This window comes from Hibiscus syriacus, unplaced genomic scaffold (genome assembly GCF_006381635.1).
Source record: "Hibiscus syriacus cultivar Baekdansim isolate YM2019G1 unplaced genomic scaffold, ASM638163v2 tig00117056_pilon, whole genome shotgun sequence".
Classification (NCBI taxonomy): domain Eukaryota; kingdom Viridiplantae; phylum Streptophyta; class Magnoliopsida; order Malvales; family Malvaceae; genus Hibiscus; species Hibiscus syriacus.
In genome coordinates, this window is record NW_024063539.1 from 5,080,807 (window position 1) to 5,102,633 (window position 21,827).

The 21,827-nt window shown below is 35.4% G+C and overlaps 2 protein-coding genes and 1 pseudogene across 3 annotated transcripts; 2 read left to right on the plus strand and 1 right to left on the minus strand.

Annotated features, from left to right (window-relative positions):
- Positions 1–355: 355 nt before the first annotated feature.
- Positions 356–6,534, plus strand: LOC120198013 (hippocampus abundant transcript-like protein 1). 2 transcript variants are annotated; one of them, XM_039199410.1, is made up of 13 exons: positions 356–606; positions 3,876–3,987; positions 4,206–4,318; positions 4,396–4,518; positions 4,600–4,881; positions 4,960–5,046; positions 5,130–5,210; positions 5,330–5,362; positions 5,517–5,570; positions 5,664–5,705; positions 5,829–5,907; positions 5,988–6,058; positions 6,175–6,534. In XM_039199410.1, exons 1-13 carry the CDS (start codon positions 442–444, stop codon positions 6,250–6,252), a joined length of 1,320 nt encoding a protein of 439 aa, XP_039055341.1. In that variant the 5' UTR covers positions 356–441; the 3' UTR covers positions 6,253–6,534. The 2 variants fall into 2 exon arrangements, with proteins under 2 accessions (XP_039055341.1, XP_039055342.1); XM_039199411.1 differs by lacking the exon at positions 356–606 and adding an exon at positions 3,123–3,316.
- Positions 6,535–8,918: 2,384 nt separating this feature from the next.
- LOC120197895 lies at positions 8,919–18,688 on the minus strand (annotated as a pseudogene).
- A 639-nt stretch (positions 18,689–19,327) lies between these two features.
- Positions 19,328–21,398, plus strand: LOC120198439 (pentatricopeptide repeat-containing protein At5g40410, mitochondrial-like). The gene is given in 4 exon segments (XM_039199788.1): positions 19,328–19,727; positions 19,729–20,811; positions 20,813–21,236; positions 21,375–21,398. Coding segments are annotated over 4 exon segments (1,896 nt in total). The 5' UTR covers positions 19,328–19,362.
- The last annotated feature ends 429 nt before the right edge of the window (positions 21,399–21,827 follow it).

The window sequence follows — 21,827 nt, forward strand, 5'->3', positions numbered from 1 at the left end:
GCATACATACTTTGTACATGATGAGACTAAATAATATTTTTTTAAAAGTTTAATGACATTATTAATTTTTTAACAGTTAAAATTCTTTTCAATTTTCTTCCATTCCTGTTTCCCCTGAAATTTTAAGCCCCCCTTTTTTTGTACTGATTTGTGGATCATTTCCTCGAAATCGACACAACAATCCGTTCTACGAAAAACGACGGACTTGTAAGGAACATTGATGAATAAAACGGCAAAGTTTATACACTACTTCACTTTGTCTTTAAACCAACGTTGTCCTCGACCACTTTCTTGCTTTGGAAGTGTTTGCTTGTAGCTTGAGGGACCTTGCTTTAGTCCCCCCCCCCTTTCTTTTGTCCCTTTCGGTGCTTCTCTCCTTATTTATAGCTTTTGCTTCAGAGACAAGTTGAGAGAAACGAGAGAGACGGGGGGTAGAGAGCAATGGAGAAAATGTCGGGGCTGAGCCACCTCTTCATGACCATATTCCTCCATAACTTCGCCACGTTCATGGTGATTCCCGCCATCACGGATGTTACAATGGCAGCGCTTTGTCCCGGACAAGATGAATGCTCTATCGCCATTTACACCTCCGGGTTACAACATGCGGTAACCATAATGTCTTCTTTAAGTTTTATTTTCTTTCTTGCATTGGTTTATATATATGTTGTTTCAAACTTAGTTTTGCTTTAGATTTCTTTTATTATGAATATATAAACTACAACATTATAAAAACATTAAAAATATTTAAAAAGTAATACGAATTGAATATATACTATAGAACCAATTCCTAATTATATACTCTGACGATATTTTTTTATAAGTGGAAGAGACTCCTCCGTCTCCCATCTATCTCCAAATTTTTCTTTTAGTTTATATAATAATTTAAAATTATATAATTTATCTTCCTCTTAAAAAATTATATTTTATTCCAAATCATAACTACATCTTTGACTACGTCCTTTGAGATATAGCTCAATGCGTAAAGCTACTTGGTCATTGCCATATACAAGTTGAGTATCTTAAAGTTCAAGATGCCCTTAATTACATTTAATTAAAGTACATGGGCAATTAATGTTAATCGGAGAGTAAGATGTAGCTTGTAAAGTAAATACTTCACAGCATTAGGAAGCAGCAAGGATACATTCAAATGGCAAAAAGTTAAAAACTTCATTTGTCTCACTCATTACCCGAAATTTCCCCTTAAGTTTCAGTTTTCAAGAAGTTGCTTTTTACTTTCGAGCCCTTTATGCGCCAACCCCATAGAAGATGTGGACCAACGACAAATCTTCCGTCCAACTTTCATGTACCATAATTGATCAATCATATAAATTATAAACATCTACATAAATTTTGTTTAAGAATTAAGTAAACTTTTTTTTTTTGTCTTAATAAATGTTAGGTGCATAGTTTTCTTTTGCCTCTAGGCTTGAAATAAGTTTCTTTCTGTAATTCATGGTCTCTGAAAATGATAGTATTAATGATGAAAAATAGATAAGATTAAGTTGAGTTTTTGATCTGTTTAAATTTTATATGAATATCATTTTTTTCTTGTCATTAATTGATTCATTTTAAATCTTAGGAGGTTTCATTTTACCCAAAATCTGACTTAATTTTAAGGCAGAAATCTACGCCCGATTCGACACACACATATATAAGGCTCAATTTTTTCAATAAAATATGAACTCGTTCGACCTTTAAATGACGACATCCAGAAATCTCTAAGTCTCTTATTTACCTACATCCCTAAAAACTATACTTTTGGTATATTACAATGCATAGATAATACATTTGACAAATAAATTCCTGATAGGTCCACGTGATCTGTTAAAGCAGAATCCAAGGTTTGACCTACAAATTTTCCTAGTCCGTTTACCTATTGATAGTCTATTAACCTACGATTAACACATGCTCTAAAGATCATTAGAAATATTCCTCTAGATAGCTAAAAATGGAGATGCCATTTTTACCAATCACCTTCCTCCTCCTTCTTCCTCCTTTTTCATCCTCATCATAATCATCCCTCTACAATATAAAAACATCGATCAATAGTCGTTTCCTCATCGAATCACGATTCTCCATTCAATTCATAAATGGTGAACCGTCAATGACTAGCAAATCAAATTTATTCTATCAACAGAACCTAATCTAAGAATATATATATATATATATATATATATATATATATATAATATTATTATAATTATCTCTAAATATATAAAAGATACAAATATTATTTATTTATAAAAATAAAAAAAAAATTATTATTATCTCAAAGTGGGTCAGATATTTTTACTATTTAATTTTAATTATTTTTAGAAAAAAAGGATCTTACAAAACTAGGTCAATCGAAACTATTAGATTTAGTACCCATCCCAAAGGGGAAATGCGTAGTGGAGTGACACACAAGTCACCAGCAATAATGAATAAATGTGTCACTATCGTTTAATACCTTTAAAGTGTTTGCCACTATGTTAATTCAAGCAATTGTAAACATCGAAATTGGTGGAAATGTTGAAACAGTAGCATGATGGGTGTTAAATCTAACTCAATTAACAGTAACCCAACTAATTAAAATTTTGAAATATAAGCTGTTAATCAAATTAAAATATTTGAAAAAAATAATTAGTCTATCCAAACAAATTTTAAGTATTTGATTTCTCGATGCTTAATTTTGTTTCCATCTTCAAATACATTAATATATTTTATACAAGTTGAGTTCAATTTTTTATTAAATTAATCCATAATTAAAATTTTAAAAATCTTTTAATAGATCTTTAGTTAAACCAATTTTAATTATTAATCAATTTTTTTGATTTGGTGGATTAATTCAGAATTAATCCAACTTTTCACACCCTTACAAAACGTGCATTGAAACATAAAAATGTCAGCCAAATTTTTGGTCGAGTCGGTTTATCCCATGTTTCAACGCCGCTTGAACATCGAATTGCTTTGTGTGTGGTGTCAGTCTAGAATTATTACAACAGTGAAAATTTGATATGTACCAATGGGTGCTTCCTTCTTACGTTGTTAACTTCGGAAAAGTGTTTTAACAAGTGAGGAGCCAAATATTTTCATCCCACTTCCAACACTCTCTTCTTCAACCTTTTTCCTCTGATTTTTCCGAGCTGCTAGACAAAAACGACAGTAAAAAATGGTAAGGTTACCGGCTTTCACCCATCTTTGTATAACATTCTTTCTTCATATCTTTGCGACTTTCATGGCGGCTCCCGTCATCGTCGATATCACCATGTTTGCTCTTTGTCCCGGAGAATCCGAATGCTCACTAGCGATTTTCCTCACCGGGATTCAACAAGCGGTACTCGGTCACAACTCAGTTCTCTTCCTTTTTTTTTTCTCGAAACTCATTGCATGCATTCATGGTAATTATCGACGCCAGTTTTATACCATTTATCAGTTGGTAAGACATTTCAAAACACAATTCTACGTTAGATTTTAGGGGAGGGGCCAAGGCTAGGCGGTCGCTGCTTGCCATCGACGGAGCCCCTCAGCCCTTGCAACCGAATATGTATTTTACGTTTGACTACATTTTTCGAGGTTAATGTTACAGGTTCCTAGGACGTGAGTCTTTTAGCATAGGGACAAGTTTGTTTGAGAGCAATCAAAGGAAACTTCCCCTTGGTTCGAGTGAAGAACATTTCTTTTTGGGGTCATTCAGTTTTGTCTGTGTGAGGTCACACATTTTTTTCAACCTTGTAATGTCAGATACACCGCTTTTTTTCTTCCTTCCCTTCTTCGCATTCTAATGCCAGCATGGGTAGGGTCCGCATTCTAATATCAGCATAGGTAATGTCAGTAGGTAGTGTCCGTATTCTAATCTCATCGTATAAAACAAATGAACGTACAATTTTATGCAGATAATCGGGCTTGGGTCCCTAGTGATGATGCCTCTCATCGGTAATCTCTCTGATAAGTATGGAAGGAAGGCTTTGCTGACAGTCCCCGTCACTCTCGCCATAATCCCATTAGGTAACATAAAGGATTGATGTACGACACGGATTTAAATTGTGTAGTGTTTATTGTGATTGCGGATATAACAAGTGTTATTACGGTATGCGGTCATGCAATAGTTTTAGAGTCATCCGAAACTGTTATACAATGACCGCTCTTTAAATCCCTTAATTGTACAATGATGCATAATTGATGAAGATAGAAATTGAATGGGATGCTTATTGTTTTGTTGGCAGCCATATTAGCCTACAGCAGAAGCAGGAACTTCTTTTATGCCTACTATATCCTCAAGATTCTCACTGCCATGTTTTGTGAAGGAAGCGTCCATTGTCTCTCCCTTGCTTATGTGGTAAACCTCTTTTTCTCTGTTTTTCTAGGCTGAGTCTAATGCTTTTCAGTGTCTGAGATTTGAGTTGTTTATTACAGGCAGACAATGTTCCGGAAGGTAGACGAGCATCGGCTTTCGGGGTTCTTTCAGGCATCGGCTCTTGTGCCTTTGTCTGCGGAACTCTGTCTACTCGTTTTCTCTCTACTGCTTCCACTTTCCAGGTTTCTAGTTTCTCCCCTCCTTTAATCTCTAATGTGAATGCCTTTCACATGAACCTCATTTGATTGTCTCCGTTTCACCAGGTTGCGACAGTAATGGCGATGCTGGCAGCGGTTTACATGAGGATTTTTCTCCCTGATTCCATTGTAAACGACAATCTTTCTACTCCAATTATGTCGGATGGAAAACTCAAAGGCATTGTTAATCAGGATGAGGAGTCTGACAAGACAGTGCAGATGTTTAAAACCATGCCTTCAATAGAGGATATGCATGCCTTGTTGAAGACAAGCTTAACATTTTCACAAGCAGCAGCAGTTTCATTTTTCAGCAATCTTGCCGATGTCGGCCTCCATGCTTCATTGCTGGTACATTTCCAATACTATATTAATAAGCATTTTTTCACAACAATTCAGAAGATGAAAAAGTTGAACTTTTCTTTGCAGTACTATTTAAAGGCCAGGTTTCACTTCAACAAAAACCAGTTTGCTGATTTAATGGTCATTACTGGAGTTGCAGGGACCATTTCCCAGGCATGTGATTTTAGCCATTTGATTCATTTTTATTTGCAATTTTTTCTTTTCTGTTGATCTGAAACTCAAAGCAATCATTTCAGCTCCTTCTCATGCCCATACTAGTTCCTATTCTTGGTGAAGAGAAATTGCTGGCCATAGGGCTTCTCTTTAACTGTGCACATGTAAGCTAACACCTTCCATTGATATCTGATACATTTATTGTCTGATCATATGATTCTTGTGACATGATCAAACGTTCCATTGATCTTATGTTCCATATAATTTCTGGGGTCGAATGCAGATGATCGTTTACAGCATCGCATGGTCTTTTTGGGTAATTCTCGAACCCTAGAACTAATAATCTAAGCTTTATTTTCCTTCAGTTTTAATATGATTAACTCTCTGTTTTCCCTTTGCTTCAGCTTGCTTAAGTTAGATATCTTAATACGGCTGATGGCCTAATACATTCTTCTTTTGTAAAATGATAGGTTCCTTATGCAGCAGCTATGTTCTCCTTGGCATATGTTTTTTCACAGCCATGTGTAAGTTTTTTACTTCATTTAATGCTACGATCTTCAAAAAAAATCTGTCTTCTACCATATTTTTAACGTACTTTTTTTCTTTGAGATTTGCAGATAAGGAGCATCGTGTCGAAACAAGTCGGACCCTGTGAGCAGGTATTTGCAGATAAGGAGCATCATGTCTAAATGTGTCGGACACAAATATTTTATTTTGATTAGTTCCTTCGGTTTTGTTTACTTGTTTGTTTAAAACAGACTAATACCTGACCATTTTCTCAGGGGAAGGCTCAAGGGTTTATATCAGGCATAGGTTCCTTTGCCAATGTTGCTTCTCCCTTGGTTTTTTCCCCTCTAACAGGTTAACTAAAACTCGACTAAACTTCTTCTGCAGTCTCATTCTAACTTTGGACTCACATAGTTTACTCATTAATCTTCCAGCTTTGTTCCTGTCGGATACAGCCCCGTTTTATTTCCCCGGTTTCAGTATCATGTGTGTCGGGTTTGCCTCGGTAAGAACACTGTTTGATCGTAATCAGTATTATGTTCTAAGATGAAAGCATTAGAGCATTGAACCGTCGATTGAGCATGCAGATTTAGTTATTAATTCGAAACTCTTTTGATGCAGATGATAGCCTTTGTCCAGAGTCTAATGATAAGGGCCGTTCCCCCAATTTCAAACCAAAGAGTAGGCGACTGTCACTAAATGTTGAAGTACGACTTCTCGAGTTGAAATGGTGTCGATCGGTGCAGCGGAAAGGAGCCTCGTTTCAGTTGCTTCGTGGTCCGAAAAGCAAATGAATGATTCATTATGTAGCATGAATGTGTTTATATGGTTTTAGAATCTGGGAATTATGATCCCTTGAACTTTGCAATATCAGTCAGTTTTTAGTTATTAGCTAGAGAGGAACAAGATGTTTGGTTAGCACGAAGCTTTGCTGCAGGAGAAGTGCACGAAATTTGGAAAATTAATTATTCGTTTTATTAATTGTGTTCACCGGTATACAAAAATTTTATTTTGTTAATATATATATATGTACTCTTTAGCAAATATATAATACAGAAATCCAGTCTAAGGAAAATATTTAATTTGAATTTTTTTTAAATATTATGTTTTGAATTCAAAATTTACAAGAACATAGATTATTCTTTTAATTATTAAAATCATTTAATTAGTAGAAAATATAATATTTTAGATTTAGCAAAAATTTTAAAGTTTTTCAAGCACTCGTCGGTTTCATGCTGTCGCCCCATTATGGCAGCAGAAATGTGTAATTGTGGACTCGCAAGCATCCAGGTTAAATTCAAAGAAGCAAGTTTAAGAAACATATAATCGTAAAAATCGTGTTGTTATTATGAAAAGGTGTTATTTTTGGTGACATATAATCGTATGTGATAGGATGTCTAGTTTACTACCGCTACTGTTTTGCTTTCTGTTTCTGAGAGGCGCGACTTTGTTTTCTTTTGGTGGGGTATTTTTAGGTGCTGACAATTTAATTCCTATGGAGTTGGCGTTGAAGATTGCTAGTAAGATAAGAGCAAAGGAGAGATTTGCAGTATATGTTGTTATAACAATGTGGCCCTAGGGCGCCCCTACTTCAGCCTCCGTGCAAGAGATTCTCTTTTGCCAGGTAATCTGACTATGATTGTTCCCTCTTTCCTTTCTTGATCGTTTATAACTAGAATGAAATAGTGATTGTGCCTTACACTAGTTGTAACGTAGCCTAGAATCAGAGAGGAAGAGTGTAAAATCGAACTCATTGGCACTTATCGACGATTCATCATTATTTCTAGTCCTTGCTAACTGTTTCATTGTTTTACCAAGTATCATAGTTTCTTTTTTTCTTATTTTCAGGGACAGGCGATTCAAATGATGTACAGAATCGTAGCACAAGAGTTGAAACAATGGGTATTGAGAATTCTCATGCACAAGATTACCTAAATTTCTACTGCCTTGGTAGTAGGGAAGATATTTTCGGAGATTCTAAGCCGAGTTCACTCCAGTCTATAACCATGGTGAAACGGTAATCGAACAGCAGCTCTACCATGTTATTTGTTTATATCATTAGTTGATTGACTTTTAGAACTTGATTGTGTTGGCTCGCTTGGTTCAAGCTAGAACGAAAACAAGTTCACCTTTGTTTTCAGCTTTACGGGATTGGTTAAATTGACTTTTAGAACTTGATTTGAATCGAGGATCTGTACGGAACTAAGAATGTAAAGAAAAATCATTATTTTCAGGTTTCGACTTCACAAAAGTTCAAACGGTTTATGATTTTTATACATTCTAAGGGAATGATAGTAGATGAGAGTATGCGATAATGGGATCTGCCAATATTAATCAACGATCTTTGGCAGGATCAAGGGACACAGAGATAGCAATGTGAGTTTTGCCCTTATTACACATGGGGTGAGAAGAACAGACATCCGCACAGTCAGGTTCGTACTTTCGTCCTTGCCATCTCTGTTTCATATTCATACGGTAAGTTCTTAAACTTTTGGTAAGAACTTTGGTTGCGTGAGTGTTGATGTTTAGATGCAATGATATGTGTATCTATTGGAGAAATGATGTTGATTAGGTTAACGAATGACCCTGCAGGTTTACGGATATAGAATGTCACTATGGGCCGAACACATGTAAAAGATTGATGACTGCTTTAATGAACTCCAAAATTTTATCTGCGTGAAGACTGTTAACAAAATCGCAGAGAACTGGTTAAGGTACACAAGTGACGCTTTTAAGCCATTACAGGGACACCTACTCAAATACCCCATTGCGGTAGATAACGGAAAAGTAAGCCACTTGCCTGGACAAGAGACCTTCCCGGTCTTGGTGGGAAGATATTGGGAACTCGAACAACGCTTCCTTGTGCTCTTACTACCTAAGTTTCGCTATTTAATAATGTTCGTATCATTGTGTGGGTTAAGTTCAATACCGAAAGACGGGAAAGATGGGAATCGAAGTCGGGGCAGGTATAGGTTCAATACAAAACCCGAAGACAAGGGAACATGGTGGGAGCAAGTCTGGTTCATCCTATATAGACTGTACATTACAGGGCATCCCTGTGTTAACACAGGGTGGGTTGAATTTCATACCCCTGGTCTATTTAATGTGAAGAACACTAGGCATGGCAATCACCAAATTTAGACAAATTGATTTATTTATTTTACAATTCTTTCTAATAAATTATATCTAAGCACATATGCTTGGAATTTTCATTAGAGAAAAGGATCATAATTAGATAACATTTAGCTGAACATCAAACACTATTGTTATAATGGTATAATAGTGTGTTTAGCTGACTTATTTAACCACACCAAGACACGCAAAGGGCAGCACAAACAAGAAAGACATCAGTTTCCCAGAAGTCATCAAAACACATCGGCATCTCCATCGTCTTCCTCGTCGAACAACTTGAATCCGACGTTCCCTCCGCGAGCCCTTTTATAATCAAAACTGGGGTTGACATAGCATTTCATACCATGAAACAGATTCAGGTTATCCACCAGCTTGTGAAAAACATTGCATCCACAACACTGCATTCAACACGAATTTAAAAAAAAATCTATCGGGGCCGTCTTTCGGTTGGACCCGGAATTGAGCTTCGACTCGAATTAATTGGGTTAGAGTCGCCACCGATTATTTTAAAAAAATATTTATGATGACCGGATACCATCTTACTTGATCTGTGTTGTACCAGAAATGTGTCGGGTTCGGGAGTCGGTTACGGTCAAGGAATGATTAACACCCTTGAATCACCCTTTCGGTACCAATTAATTTGTCGGTTGTCTTTAATTACGAAAATTTGAAATTTAAATTAAAAATTTAAAAACCCGATTCGAATTATTTACTTCTGATTGGTTGGAATTTCTAAAAAAGAGAGTCGAAAATGTTAGTCAAGAAATAATAAATAAATATTAAATAAATCAAAGAAAAATATAGAAATAAAATAAAAATAAAAATAAAAGAAAAATAGAAAGAAAATAAATAAATCGAAGGGAAAAAATGAGATAAAAAATAAAAAAAATAAAGAAAATGAAAAAAAAATAAATCAAAGGTTAAGAAAAAAATTATTTAAAAAGTTCTAAAATAAAAATAATATGAAATAAAAAGAAATAATAATAATTTAAAAAATAAAAAAAGGAATAAAAAAGGAATAAAAATGTAAGGCACTGAAATATAAAAACAAATATTTAAATGACTAAAATGGAACCCATGTATAATATAATGCCAAACTTAAAAGACAAATGAAGCTAACATGTGATTAATAATAAAGTCAAGTGACCAAAAGATAATTTGCCCAAAAATTAAAAGCAAACAATTCCACTCATGTCCAGTAGCCTTACGAACCAAACAAATCAAATTGCAAAATGAAAGGTTGGCACATTAGCCAAATCATTCAAGACCTGATCTTTTGAAACAGTAAAGCCAAACCCACCAAGCTTCCAAGCTCCATGTGACGAAATGAAACTCCATGTGCATTGTTATGAAGAAAATCCAAGGTTTCTGCAACCTGAAGCAAACCATGCTTCACCTCCAACAAACCCATTTCGTGTAGGTTCCAACGAGAGGGGTGAGGAGAAGAATAGCACTGATCCAATTCTCAAAGACCTTGTGGGAGATCCAGCCCGGTAGATCCTTCCACAGCCCACTCATTATCTTCTGCTGGAACGGAGACAACGCGTATATCACCGCCCTCATCTTCACCTGCTCTTTCAAGGTCGTTGCCTTGTCGGGTTTACGCATGAATATACCTGGGAACATTGCTGCTTCTGTTTGAGTTCTGTTGTGATCTTTGATTTGAGTGGTCGATGGAAAGAGAGAGAGAGGTTACGCATGAAGGCGGAAGAGTGGTGGTAGTAAAAAGCCAAAAACCTTTGGTCCATTGCAAGCCAACAGCTTCCAGTCGCCCCCCTCAATATGGAAAAGTCTTATGTATTTATGATGAGCCCCCTCTCATGAGCTTAAAGCATTGCCCTTTAAACCAAAATTCCCACGTTCATTTTTTAGAGAAAAAGAAGCAAACATGTGACAGATGTGTGAGGTGGTGGGTGGGGTCGGCAATTAGGGGAGTAGTGGTTGGCATGATCGAATGGAGTAGGTAGTTAATAATATTTTGTGGAATGGTGAGGGTTAAGCAAAAATCTTGCAAAAATAATAAAAAAATTAATAATAATATAATATAATTTTTTTAGACTCGGACAAAAACGGGTGTCTACAACTGCCCCTCTTTGCACATTTTTGTGTTAATAAGAATATGCAAATATGAAAAAGACAACAAATTTTTGTCCGGTTCTCTTTGATTTGAGACTTGATAATGTTTGTTGTGACACTAAGTCAATCCATTGAGCATGATATCATTTTTCGTGAAGTTGAAATCGTGGGTGAATCGAAAAGTGTCTCTTTGTTACCAATCTTGGTCGATCTTGGTCTTCTTCTCAATTTAAAGACATTGGTTTGAAAATTCGACTAGAAAATAATTCTTTGACTTCACCAAGTGGTTGATAGGTACTCAAGCTGAATGAGATCGAACTCGAAAGGTCTTCGTTGACAGATAGCTTTTCTCGACTTAAGCTATGCTGCAAATGATGTGCCTTTGAGCTGAGCGAAACTGAACTCGAAGGTTTGGTGTTTCAAGAGAAACATTTTCAAAGGTTTTTTTTTTGTTTCAATTTCAAATGTTTTTTGTGTTTCAAGAGAAACTGTCCCAAGAGAGACAACTTTGTTTCAAGGGAAACTGTCACAAGAGACAAAATTTGTTTCAAGAGAAACTGTCTCAAGAGAGACAAAACTTTGTTCCAAAAGAAACTGTCTCGAGAGAGACGGAATTTGTTTAAAGGAAAACATATTCAAAGATTTTGTTTCAAGGGAAACTGTCTGAAGAGAGACAAAATTTGATTCAAGGGAAACTGTCTCAAGAGAGACAAAATTTGTTTCAAGAGAAACTGTCTAAAAAGAGATAAAACTTAGTTCCAAAAGAAACTGTCTCAAGGGAGAAAAAATTTGTTTCAAGGAAAACAAATTCAAAGATTTTGTTTCAAGGGAAACTGTCTCAAGAGAGACAATTTGTTTTAAGAGAAACTGTCTCAAGAGAGACAAAACTTTGTTTTGAGTAAATTAGTCTTGAGAGAGACGACCCCTTGTTTCGAGAGAAACAAACTCAAAGGCGATCGATAATCTGCTTGTTCATGCATGCTAAGGAAATCCTTTTAGAAGCTTTAATTGTTGACTTAAGGAAGTCAAATTTGTGGATGGAATGTTTATTGTGAAATCGAGTCGGATCCGTTCCGAATTGGTTCTCGAACCCGTCTGAATTTGATTTTAAGATCTGTCGACCCTTCAATGGGTCAGATTGGTTGAGGTATAGCTCCTCGTTGCTGAGTTAAGCAACCATAATCAATTTCTGTATGTGCTTTTGAATCGAGTTTGTTTAAAGTCGTTCATCATTTAATGCATGGAAGTCTTCACAGAAGAGGTATCCCCAGGGGGATATATTTTCAGGATTAATTTTATTCACATGAAAACAATGTAATTAATGCATGATAGAATTATTTCGAATGAATTATTCTTTCTGTTTCTTGCTCCTAACATGTCTCAATGTGTAGGCTCCTACGAAATGTCCTAAGTTGTGTCTTAGAGAATGCTCATGCTCAAATGAACAACTCAATGCCTTAGGTCTTAGTGGTATAAAAAAGTCAATTTTGAGTCTAAAAAGATAGTGGAGTGACTTTATTGACTCAAAGAAAATTCAAAAGTTTCAAAGGGTGGTAATGTCAAAATCTGGTCTTTTGGTAATGACCATAAATTATTTTGGGTAAAGAATCAAGGTATTTTAATTTGGGGTTTGAGACAGGATAAGAAATATCTAATCTTGACATATGTCAAAAATCTATAATTCTTTAAGAATTAAAATAATCTTTAATTCGTTTAATATTCGAAGAACTAAAGATTAAAACTCGTTCGATTATTCCACCTTAGAAGGTAGCATAAATTCAGTCGTTTAAAAGATTAAGCAAACATGAAAGATAAAAAATGTGTTCAAACATAACAATGCTCTCAGTGCAAATGGTAGATGCAATGCCCCCTTCTTCGATTATGCATGCCCTTGGATCTAGGGGTGTGCAAAATCACCCGACCCGGTTGACCCGACCCGCCGACCCGCCGACCCGGATATAAAAAAATCGGGTAATTCTCTAAAAAAAAATTACCCGGCCGGGTCGGATACCCGGCCCGACATTTCCCGGGTCGAGCCCGGGTCACAAAATATAGTTTTTCCGGGTACCCGGTTACCCGAGTACCCGGTTAGTTTTTATTTTTTTTTTATTTTTTATATATAATTATATAAAATATAATGAATTATTTATATTATGGATTATTATATTTTATATTTCGAACTTTTAAATTTTATGTTCGGATATTAGAGTATGTAATTCGAAGTTTCGAACATTTAAATTTGTGTATATATTTTTTTAAATTAATAATTTGAAAATAAAAAATTAAAAACCGGGTATCGGGTACCCGCAAAATCCGGGTACCCGATTACCGGGTACCCGTAACATCCGGGTCGGGACACGGGCCGAAAAATCGTCGACCCGGAAGTTTCGGGTACCCGGAAATCGGGTACCCGGATTTGCACACCCCTACCTGGATCCATCAGGTTTTGGATTTTGCGCTTCAGTGCCTTACAGATCTCAGAGGAATGCCTGGAGCTTCCTATGTAGTAACTGCACACAGCTTCAACATCGTAGCCCTTAGGATATGAGGACTATTTTCTCAAATCATCCTGACAGTTTTAGTCATATAATCAGTTGACCAGGCTCCCACTGTATTGATCTCAATTTTTCTTTTAATTGTTAAAATCTTGCTTCCCTGTAGTGTCATGTGGTTAAGACCACTTCTTCGAATCCTCCATGAAGAAATTTCATATTTATGAAAATACTTAGAAATGAAATGCAGATGCAAAATGTAAAAATACATGAAATGTTCGAGGCATTGATCCGAAAACATGTCTGTTATTATAAATAATTTTTATTGGGACAAAAATGTTTTATCTTTTAAAAGACAATAAACATATTTAAAGGTACATCCAGACTAAATCCTTTAGATCCTGAAACAAGTGGACTAGTATTACGCCTTCGTCTGTCACTAGTTGAATACCCTGTTGATCCGCTCCGGCTTCTCTGACTAAATCGTGCAAGTGACGAGCTACTTTTTGTACTTATTCCAGAAGTATCGCATGACTGAATCTTTGGCTTTCATCCTTTGCCGAACCTGTTCTATAACGGAAATGCCATTGAAATTCTCATCAAAGGGATTATCTGAAGTTCATTTGATTGTTTCTTGAATTTGTCGACAATGACTTACAATTCAACTAACGTTTTGTCATCTTGTTCTTGATGTATTTGAAGGGACTCTCGAGGTCAGTAACCTTTTTTTCGTCTTGCCTCTGCCACATTTGTCAACCTATTTTTGAAAAGTTGACTTTTGATGTATTTGATTGTGGGCACCATGTCTTCTTAATCGAATGTGACACATAGTTGTCTTGCAGATTGTCATCATTTTCTTCCTGAGTCTTTTCTGACCGTAGCCGGACCCCTGAGTTTTTCACCTCTTGTATTACAACCCCTTTGTCTATTAATGCAAATTATTTAGGTTTAACGAACACGTTTTAGTAGATCAACACCTCTTTTGAATGATGCAAATGATGAAAATAAAATGAAAGAGAAAACAATGAAAAGAGTTAGCGAGGTAAAAATAATCAAAACAGTAATGAAAATAAAAGTCATACCCACATGATATCTACCTTACATGCTTATTATTCCTACCCGGACATGATCTCTATCTCGTAAGTTGATTTCAAACAAGTCCTAACCGCATAAATTTATAGTTCACATGCTTTGAACAAGAAATAAAACATAAAATAATTCAAGCATCTTAGGTTTTGAAATGGAGTTTTGGGGTGGGCTCTAACTCTTGTAGTCTCCCAGTTTAGGTTCTAAAAAAGGTACCCGAGTTATCCTTGCTAGTGCTCCCTTGGGCTTGCCATACCCTTAGTCCTAAACCCATCACATGCTTGTGTGGACTAAGTTAAACTCGAGAGGATACATTCCCTTATGCCCACATGGTGAATAAATTCACACGAAGACATAAGGTGTATGAATCCCGAAGGCTACTTGCTAAGCCCGCACGGTGAATAAATTCACACGAAGGCGTCGCTTTCACCCCCGCTTAAAACAGAGTTCAGAGCTCGGATAAAGAGCCTGAGATGAAAATTTTGAAAATCTGAAATCATTGAAAAAAAATCAGTACAACTATTTATTTGAAAAATAATCAAAGATAAATAACTAGAATCGAATAAATAAATTAAAATTTCTAATTTTCGCGAAAAAAAGACAATCAGAAATTAATTTCGGCCTGACTCACTTACCTGTCCCCAGTAGAGTCGCCAAGCTGTCGGGGCCATCTTTCGGTTGGGCCCGGAATTGGGCTTCGACTCAGATTAATTGGGTTAAAGTCGTCACCGATCATTTTTAAAAAAAATTAGGATGATCGGACATCATCTTACTTGATGTGCGTTGTATCAGAAATGTGTCAGGTTCGAGAGTCGATTACGGTCAAGGAATGATTAGCACCCTTAAACCGCCCTTTCGGTACCAATTAATTTGTCGGTTGTCTTTAATTGCAAAAATTTGAAATTTAAATTAAAAATTTAAAAACCTGATTTGAGTTACTTACCTTTGATTGATTGAAATTTCTAAAAAAAAGGTCAAAAATGTTAGTCAAGAAATAATAAATAAATATTAAATAAATCAAAGAAAAATATAGTAATAAAAAATAAAAATAGAAAGAAAAAATAATAAAAATAAATTGAAGGGAAAAATGAGATAAAAAATAAAAAAATGAGATGAAATAAAATAAAATAATAATAATAATAAAAAAGTTAAATAAATCAAATGTTAAGAAAAATATTAAATTTAAAAAGTTCTAAAATAAAAACAATATGAAATAAAAAGAAATAATAATAATTTAAAAAATAAAAAAGGAATAAAAATGAAAGGCACTTAAATATAAAAACAAACATTTAAATGATTAAAATGAAACACATGTATAATATAATGCCAAACTTAAAAGAAAAATAAAGCTAACATGTGATTAATAATAAAGTCAAGTGACCAAGAAGCTAATTTGCCCAAAAATTAAAAGCAAACAATCCCACTCATGTCCAGTAGCCTTACGAACCAAACAAATCAAATTGCAAAATGAAAGGTTGGCACATTAGCCAAATCATTCGAGACCTGATCTTTTGAAACAGCAAAGCCAAACCCACCAAGCTTCCAAGCTCCATGTGACGAAATAAAACTCCATATGCATTGTTATGAAGAAAATCCAAGGTTTCTGCAACCTGAAGCAAACCATGCTTCACCTCCAACAAACCCATTTCGTGTAGGTTCCAACGAGAGGGGTGAGGAGAAGAGTAGCACTGATCCAATTCTCAAAGACCAGGTGGGAGATCCAGCCCGATAGATCCTTCTACAGCCCACTCATTATCTTCTGCTGGAACGGAGATAACGCGTATATCATTGCCCTCATCTTCACCGGTTGTTTAAAGGTCGTTGCCTTGTCGGGTTTGCGCATGAATATACACGGGAACATCGCTGCTTCTGTTTGAGTTCTGTTGTGATTTTCGATTCGAGTCATGGTTTTTAAAATCGGACCGGTTAGCGAACCGGTCATGTTACCGGTTTACTGGTTCAACCGGTTGAATCGATACCGGACGACGTCATAATTATTTAAAAAATTAAATAAAAATACCAAAAATATTTAATAAAAAATAATTTTTTATATCACAAGTCATATTCAAAGCAAGTCATAACATATATAAGTTAAAATCCATAAAATCAAGTGAAACAAAATGATTCAAATTAACTACAACATAATATTTAAGGTAAAACATATTAAATAATAAATATAATTATATAACTATAATTAAAAAATAAATTTGGGGTTAAAAAAATCATAACAAAATTATATAACAAAATTATATAACTATAATTATATAACTATTCTTTCACTTCAATCAAGCTCGAATTTTAGGCTTCAATCGAACTTTTAATATTTTTTTTTGAGTTCAAGCCTTTTTGAGTTCAAGTTTCAATATTATATTTCGAGTTTGAGTTGAACTTAATAATTTTTAGCTTGTGAATTTGAGTTGAGTTGAACTTACTTTTAAAGTTTTCAAGTTCGACTACAACATAATATTTAAGGTAAAACATATTAAATAATAAATATAATTATATAACTATAATTAAAAAATAAATTTGGGGTTAAAAAAATCATAACAAAATTATATAACTATAATTATATAATTATTCTTTCACTTCAATCAAGCTCGAATTTTAGGTTTCAATCGAACTTTTAATTTTTTTTTTTTGAGTTTAAGCCTTTTTAAGTTTAAGTTTTAATATTATATTTCGAGTTTGAGTTGAACTTAATAATTTTTAGCTTGTAAGTTTGAGTTGAGTTGAACTTACTTTTAAAGTTTTCAAGTTCGAGTCGAGCTCAGTAATACTCGAGTTCGACTTGACTCGTTTAACAAACGACGTTGTTTGGTTTAATTTAAAAAAAAAATATCGATTTTTTCTGATTTTTCTCGGTTTTTAGCCGATCCGGTTCAAATGGTTCAAACGGTTCAACGGTTCTGATCGATTCACTAATAGCGGTTCAATCGATTTAAATTAAATCGAATTAAGCAACAGTTCCCGATTGAACTGATTGAACCGATCGATCCAATCTAATTTTTAAAACAGAGATTCGAGTAGTCGATGGAAAGAGAGAGAGAGAGGTTCCGCATGATGGCGGAAGAGTGGTGATAGTAAAAAGCCAAAAACCTTTAGTCCATAGCAAGCCAACAACTTCCAGTCCCCCCTCAATGTGAAAATTTCTATGTATTTATGATGAGCCCCCTCTCAAGAGCTTAAAGCATTGCCTTTAAACAAAAATTTTCACGTTCATTTTTTAGAGAAAAAGAAGTAAACATGTGAGAGATGTGCGAGGTGGTAGGTGGGGTTGACAATTAGGGGAATAGTGGTTGGCATGATAGAATGGAGTGGATAGTTAATAATATTTTATAAAATAGTAGGAATTAAGTAAAAATCTTGTAAAAATAATAATAAAATTAATAATAATATAATATAATTTTTTTAGACCCATACAAAAACCGTGTTTTCAAAATCAAATCAAAAACTCCAAGTTGATACTGAAATTCAATTCTCTTAGTTTAGACAGCTTACCTGAACAAATACGGTGCCATCGGTCTAGGCGTGGGGATTGATGGCTCGAGTGGTTCGTTGGCCGCAAACGTTGCAGGTGAATGCCACGCGCATCCGCCGTCGCGGCGACTTGGTGAAGAGAGATCATGGAAAGGTGGAGACTTGCTCCGTACTAGGTCGGTCATCAGTTCGGGCGGGTACCGATGGACCCTCCATGCCCGATCCTGTGGTCCAACCTTTTACAGACGCCGCGCTTAGAACCAGCCCCATCGCTGTATCCTAAATTGAATTACATAAAATACCAAGAAATCAAAACCCGGTTCAGTATTTTGTACTTAAAAATTTTTGAAGGAAAAAAAACAGCTTTATCTGTTTTTACCTAGGAAAAAGTTTGATTGCCGAAGGGAGGAGCGATGCTTGTGTTGTTAGGATCAGACTGGATATCGGAACCATCACCTTTCTCTGGTAATTAAAAAAACAGAAAAATTGTGTCAAAACGATTATTTCAAAAGACGAAAGATATAAAAAGATTGAAATTAAAATGGATTGATACTTTTGGAAGGGGCGGGAAAGCGGATGGTTCTCGCCGGAGGATCTTTTCGGTTAGGAGAGAAGATTGAGAAAGAAGAGGAGGATGTTGAGACGATAGCGGCAGCTTGAAAGCTGAGAGCTTCCATGGGCAACGCGGTGAGTTAACTCTGTCGTCGATTAGAGAGAAAGCTTGAAAAGAAATAGCTTTTTTTCACGAAATTGTTGGATCTTCTTAGACAAATTCAGGATAAGTACTTATAAAAGCCATTGTTTTCCAGACACGTTTCCGGAGGGGATGCCTTGAAAAACATACATTTACTTGATGTAAGAACAACAGCCCATTAAGGCTCATTTTCAGAGCTTGGGGTCCAATGGATAACAGAATCAAACCCAACAACATGAAAAGACTGGAGCTTGAGGACACACTTACAACTCATAATTGCTTGAGAAATGAGAATTTCACTTGTATGAACCAATGGGGGATGCAGATATCTCGAAATCACTCATTCCACCAGTTATCTTCAAGTTCACAACACAATTCAGCCAATCATGCAATTAACTTTGACCGTACAAGATAAAAACAACGACAGATGTGGCCTTGAAACAATGAAGATGAAATTAATCCATTAAACGGTTTCAGAGTTTTAAAAAATAATGTTAATTTTCTTAAAAAAAATTAATGTGATTTTTAAAAGTATGTGCGCATCATTAATTGATTGTCAATTGAGTCAATAAATTAGGTGATGAAATATTATTTTGTCAATTGAGTCAATAAATATTATCTTGTAATAGCGATTAATTGTCTAATTAATCTACTAATTTTTTAAGACAGTTTTAATTTAATCATAAAAAATGGTTGTTGTTGCAATTTTATCAGTCATTAGAGAAATTTCATCATAATAGAGACACTGAAACCCGAATTAAACCCTTCAAGGAATTACGCACAATTTTGCTGTACTTGACCAAAGAAGCATGTTTTAACCATGATGCTTGATCTGAAGTTGAAGAATGGAAGATGATAAAGGCGGGTACTTGTTCAGCTTACTCTTTCTCCAACTTTATCAAGCGAAATTCTCTCTTTCTCAAAACGAAAGGTCTTTGCAGTGTCATTCCTTCAAGCTCTTCGCTTCAGCTTCACTCTCATTTAAATTTAGACTATTTTGTCTCTGCTTTAATTGTTGCTTTAAACTCTTGCTCTCGTGTCTCCTACTGTCAGGCTATTCATGCTCGAGTTATCAAATCTGTGAATTACCGTCATGGATTCATCGGTGACCAGTTGGTTACAAATTATGTAATACTAGGATATCCGGAAGATGCACAGACTTTGTTTGATGAAATGCCTGAAAAAGATTTGGTGTCCTGGAATTCTTTAATTTCAGGGATCACGAAGTGGGTTTACAGCTAGATACACGAATGCCTTTAGTAGAATGAGATTTGAAATAGATATGCAACCAACTTTTGTCACTTTTTTATCTATAATATCAGCTTGTAGTGATAAGGGAGCTTTAAGTGAAGGCAAGTGCATTCATGCCTTTGCAGCGAAACTGGGTATGCTAAATGAAGTGAAAATTGCGAATGCTCTTTTAAATATGTATGGAAAGTCTGGATATTTACTTCGAGCTTGTTCGTTATTTGAAGCAACTCTGTGGCATAATTTAGTGTCTTGGAATTCAATGATTGCAATTTACGTTCAAAATGAGCTTGCTGAGGAAAGTCTGGGAGTTTTCGTTACGATGAGAAGGGCTGGAGTTGAGTTTGATCATGCTACTATGTTGACTGTTCTTCAAGCTTGTGAAAACTTGGGCTTCAGAAATTTAGCTGGGTGCATTCATGGTTTAGTTTTAAGGTCTGGTTTAACTGCTAATGTGAGTGCTGCAACTGCACTTTTGAACTTGTATGCGAAGTTAGGGTGTTTACCTGCTTCAAGTAAGGTTTTTGGAGAGATTATATATCCGGACAAAGTGGCGTGGACTGCCATGCTTGCAGGCTATCCTGTGCATGGCTATGGAAAAGATGCAATAAAGCTCTTTGAAGTTATGGTGAGAAATGGTGTACGGCCTGATCATGTTACCTTCACTCACTTGTTAAGTGCTTGTAGTCATTCGGGTCTTGTCAACGAGGGAAAGCATTACTTCAAGATTATGTCTGAAGTTTACGGGGTGGAGGGTAAGTTGGACCATTATTCTTGCATGGTTGATCTTCTTGGCCGGTCGGGCCTTCTCAATGATGCTTCTGATATGATTAGATGCATGCCAATGGAGCCAAGCTCTGGTGTCTGGGGTGCTCTACTTGGTGCTTGCAGAGTCTACGGTAATACCGAACTTGCAAAGGAAGTTGCAGAGAGATTATTTTCTATAGATCCGTCAGATGCCAGAAACTACATCATGCTGTCAAATATTTATTCTGCAGCTGGACTGTGGAGAGACGCTTCAAAAGTGAGGGCATTAATGAAAGAGAGGTCTCAACAGAACACCTGGATGTAGTTTTGTAGAGCATGAAAAGAAAATTCATCGGTTCGTTGCGGGTGATAGATCTCACCCTGAGGCGGATAGGGTATATAAGAAGCTCGAAGAATTAATTGGAAAAATAAGGAAAGCTGGTTTCTTGTCCAAAACAGAGTTCGTTTTACATGATGTTGATGAAGAGCTGAAAGAGAATATGATCAATGAACATAGTGAGAAGTTAGCCATGGCCTTTGGGCTTTTGGTGACTGATGCTTCACTGCAACTAATTATTACAAAAAACCTTAGAATATGTGGTGATTGTCATAGTATGGCAAGGGCTGTATCGCTGATTGAGAATCGTACCATCATAATTCGAGATCCAAAGCGGTTTCATCACTTTTGCAATGGATTATGTTCTTGTGGAGTTACTGGTAATCCCTCTACCGTACTTAGATATGTATTAGAATATTTTTTTACTATTGAAAACATATACACGTTGTGTAGAAGTAACTATATGAACTCGAATTTTCTAATAAAACAACATTCCTTGTATTATTGATTCAATTCTGATACTAAATTGTAGATAGTGTTCTGTCGGCTAACTTAACGCGTTACCATACCCATTGTTAAAGCAAAATGATAAGAAAAAAGTCCTTTTTTTCAGATTGACTGAATCTTTAGGTGGCTCATGGTTTTAGTGACAGCACATTGTTTATCACTAATCTAATAAGTATTAATAGTTATATTTTGTAAAATAACTTTTAATAATCTCAAATAGCCCTTGTTGATAAAACGAGAAGAAATAAATAAGCAATGTGTCCTTAATCTAACTACAAATTTGACTTTGATGTGATTTGGCAACTACATCTCATCCTTTTCTTCCGCCATGAAATTTGACGGAAAGTTGGATTTAAAATACTTTTAAAAAGTTAATTAAAATAATTAATTATTTATTTTGATAAATTTTAAAGTTATTAAATAGCGGGACATCCTTTACTTTTCCAACAGCAGTGGCCGGCTTTATATGGTAATTCGA

Coding starts and splice junctions, on each gene's coding strand:
- LOC120198013 (XM_039199410.1), top strand. CDS start 442: ATGGAGAAAATGTCGGGGCTGAGCCACCTCTTCATGACCATATTCCTC. Junction 4,319..4,395: donor GTCTCTCCCTTGCTTATGTG/GTAAACCTCTTT, acceptor TGTTTATTACAG/GCAGACAATGTTCCGGAAGG. Junction 5,908..5,987: donor GGTTTTTTCCCCTCTAACAG/GTTAACTAAAAC, acceptor TTAATCTTCCAG/CTTTGTTCCTGTCGGATACA.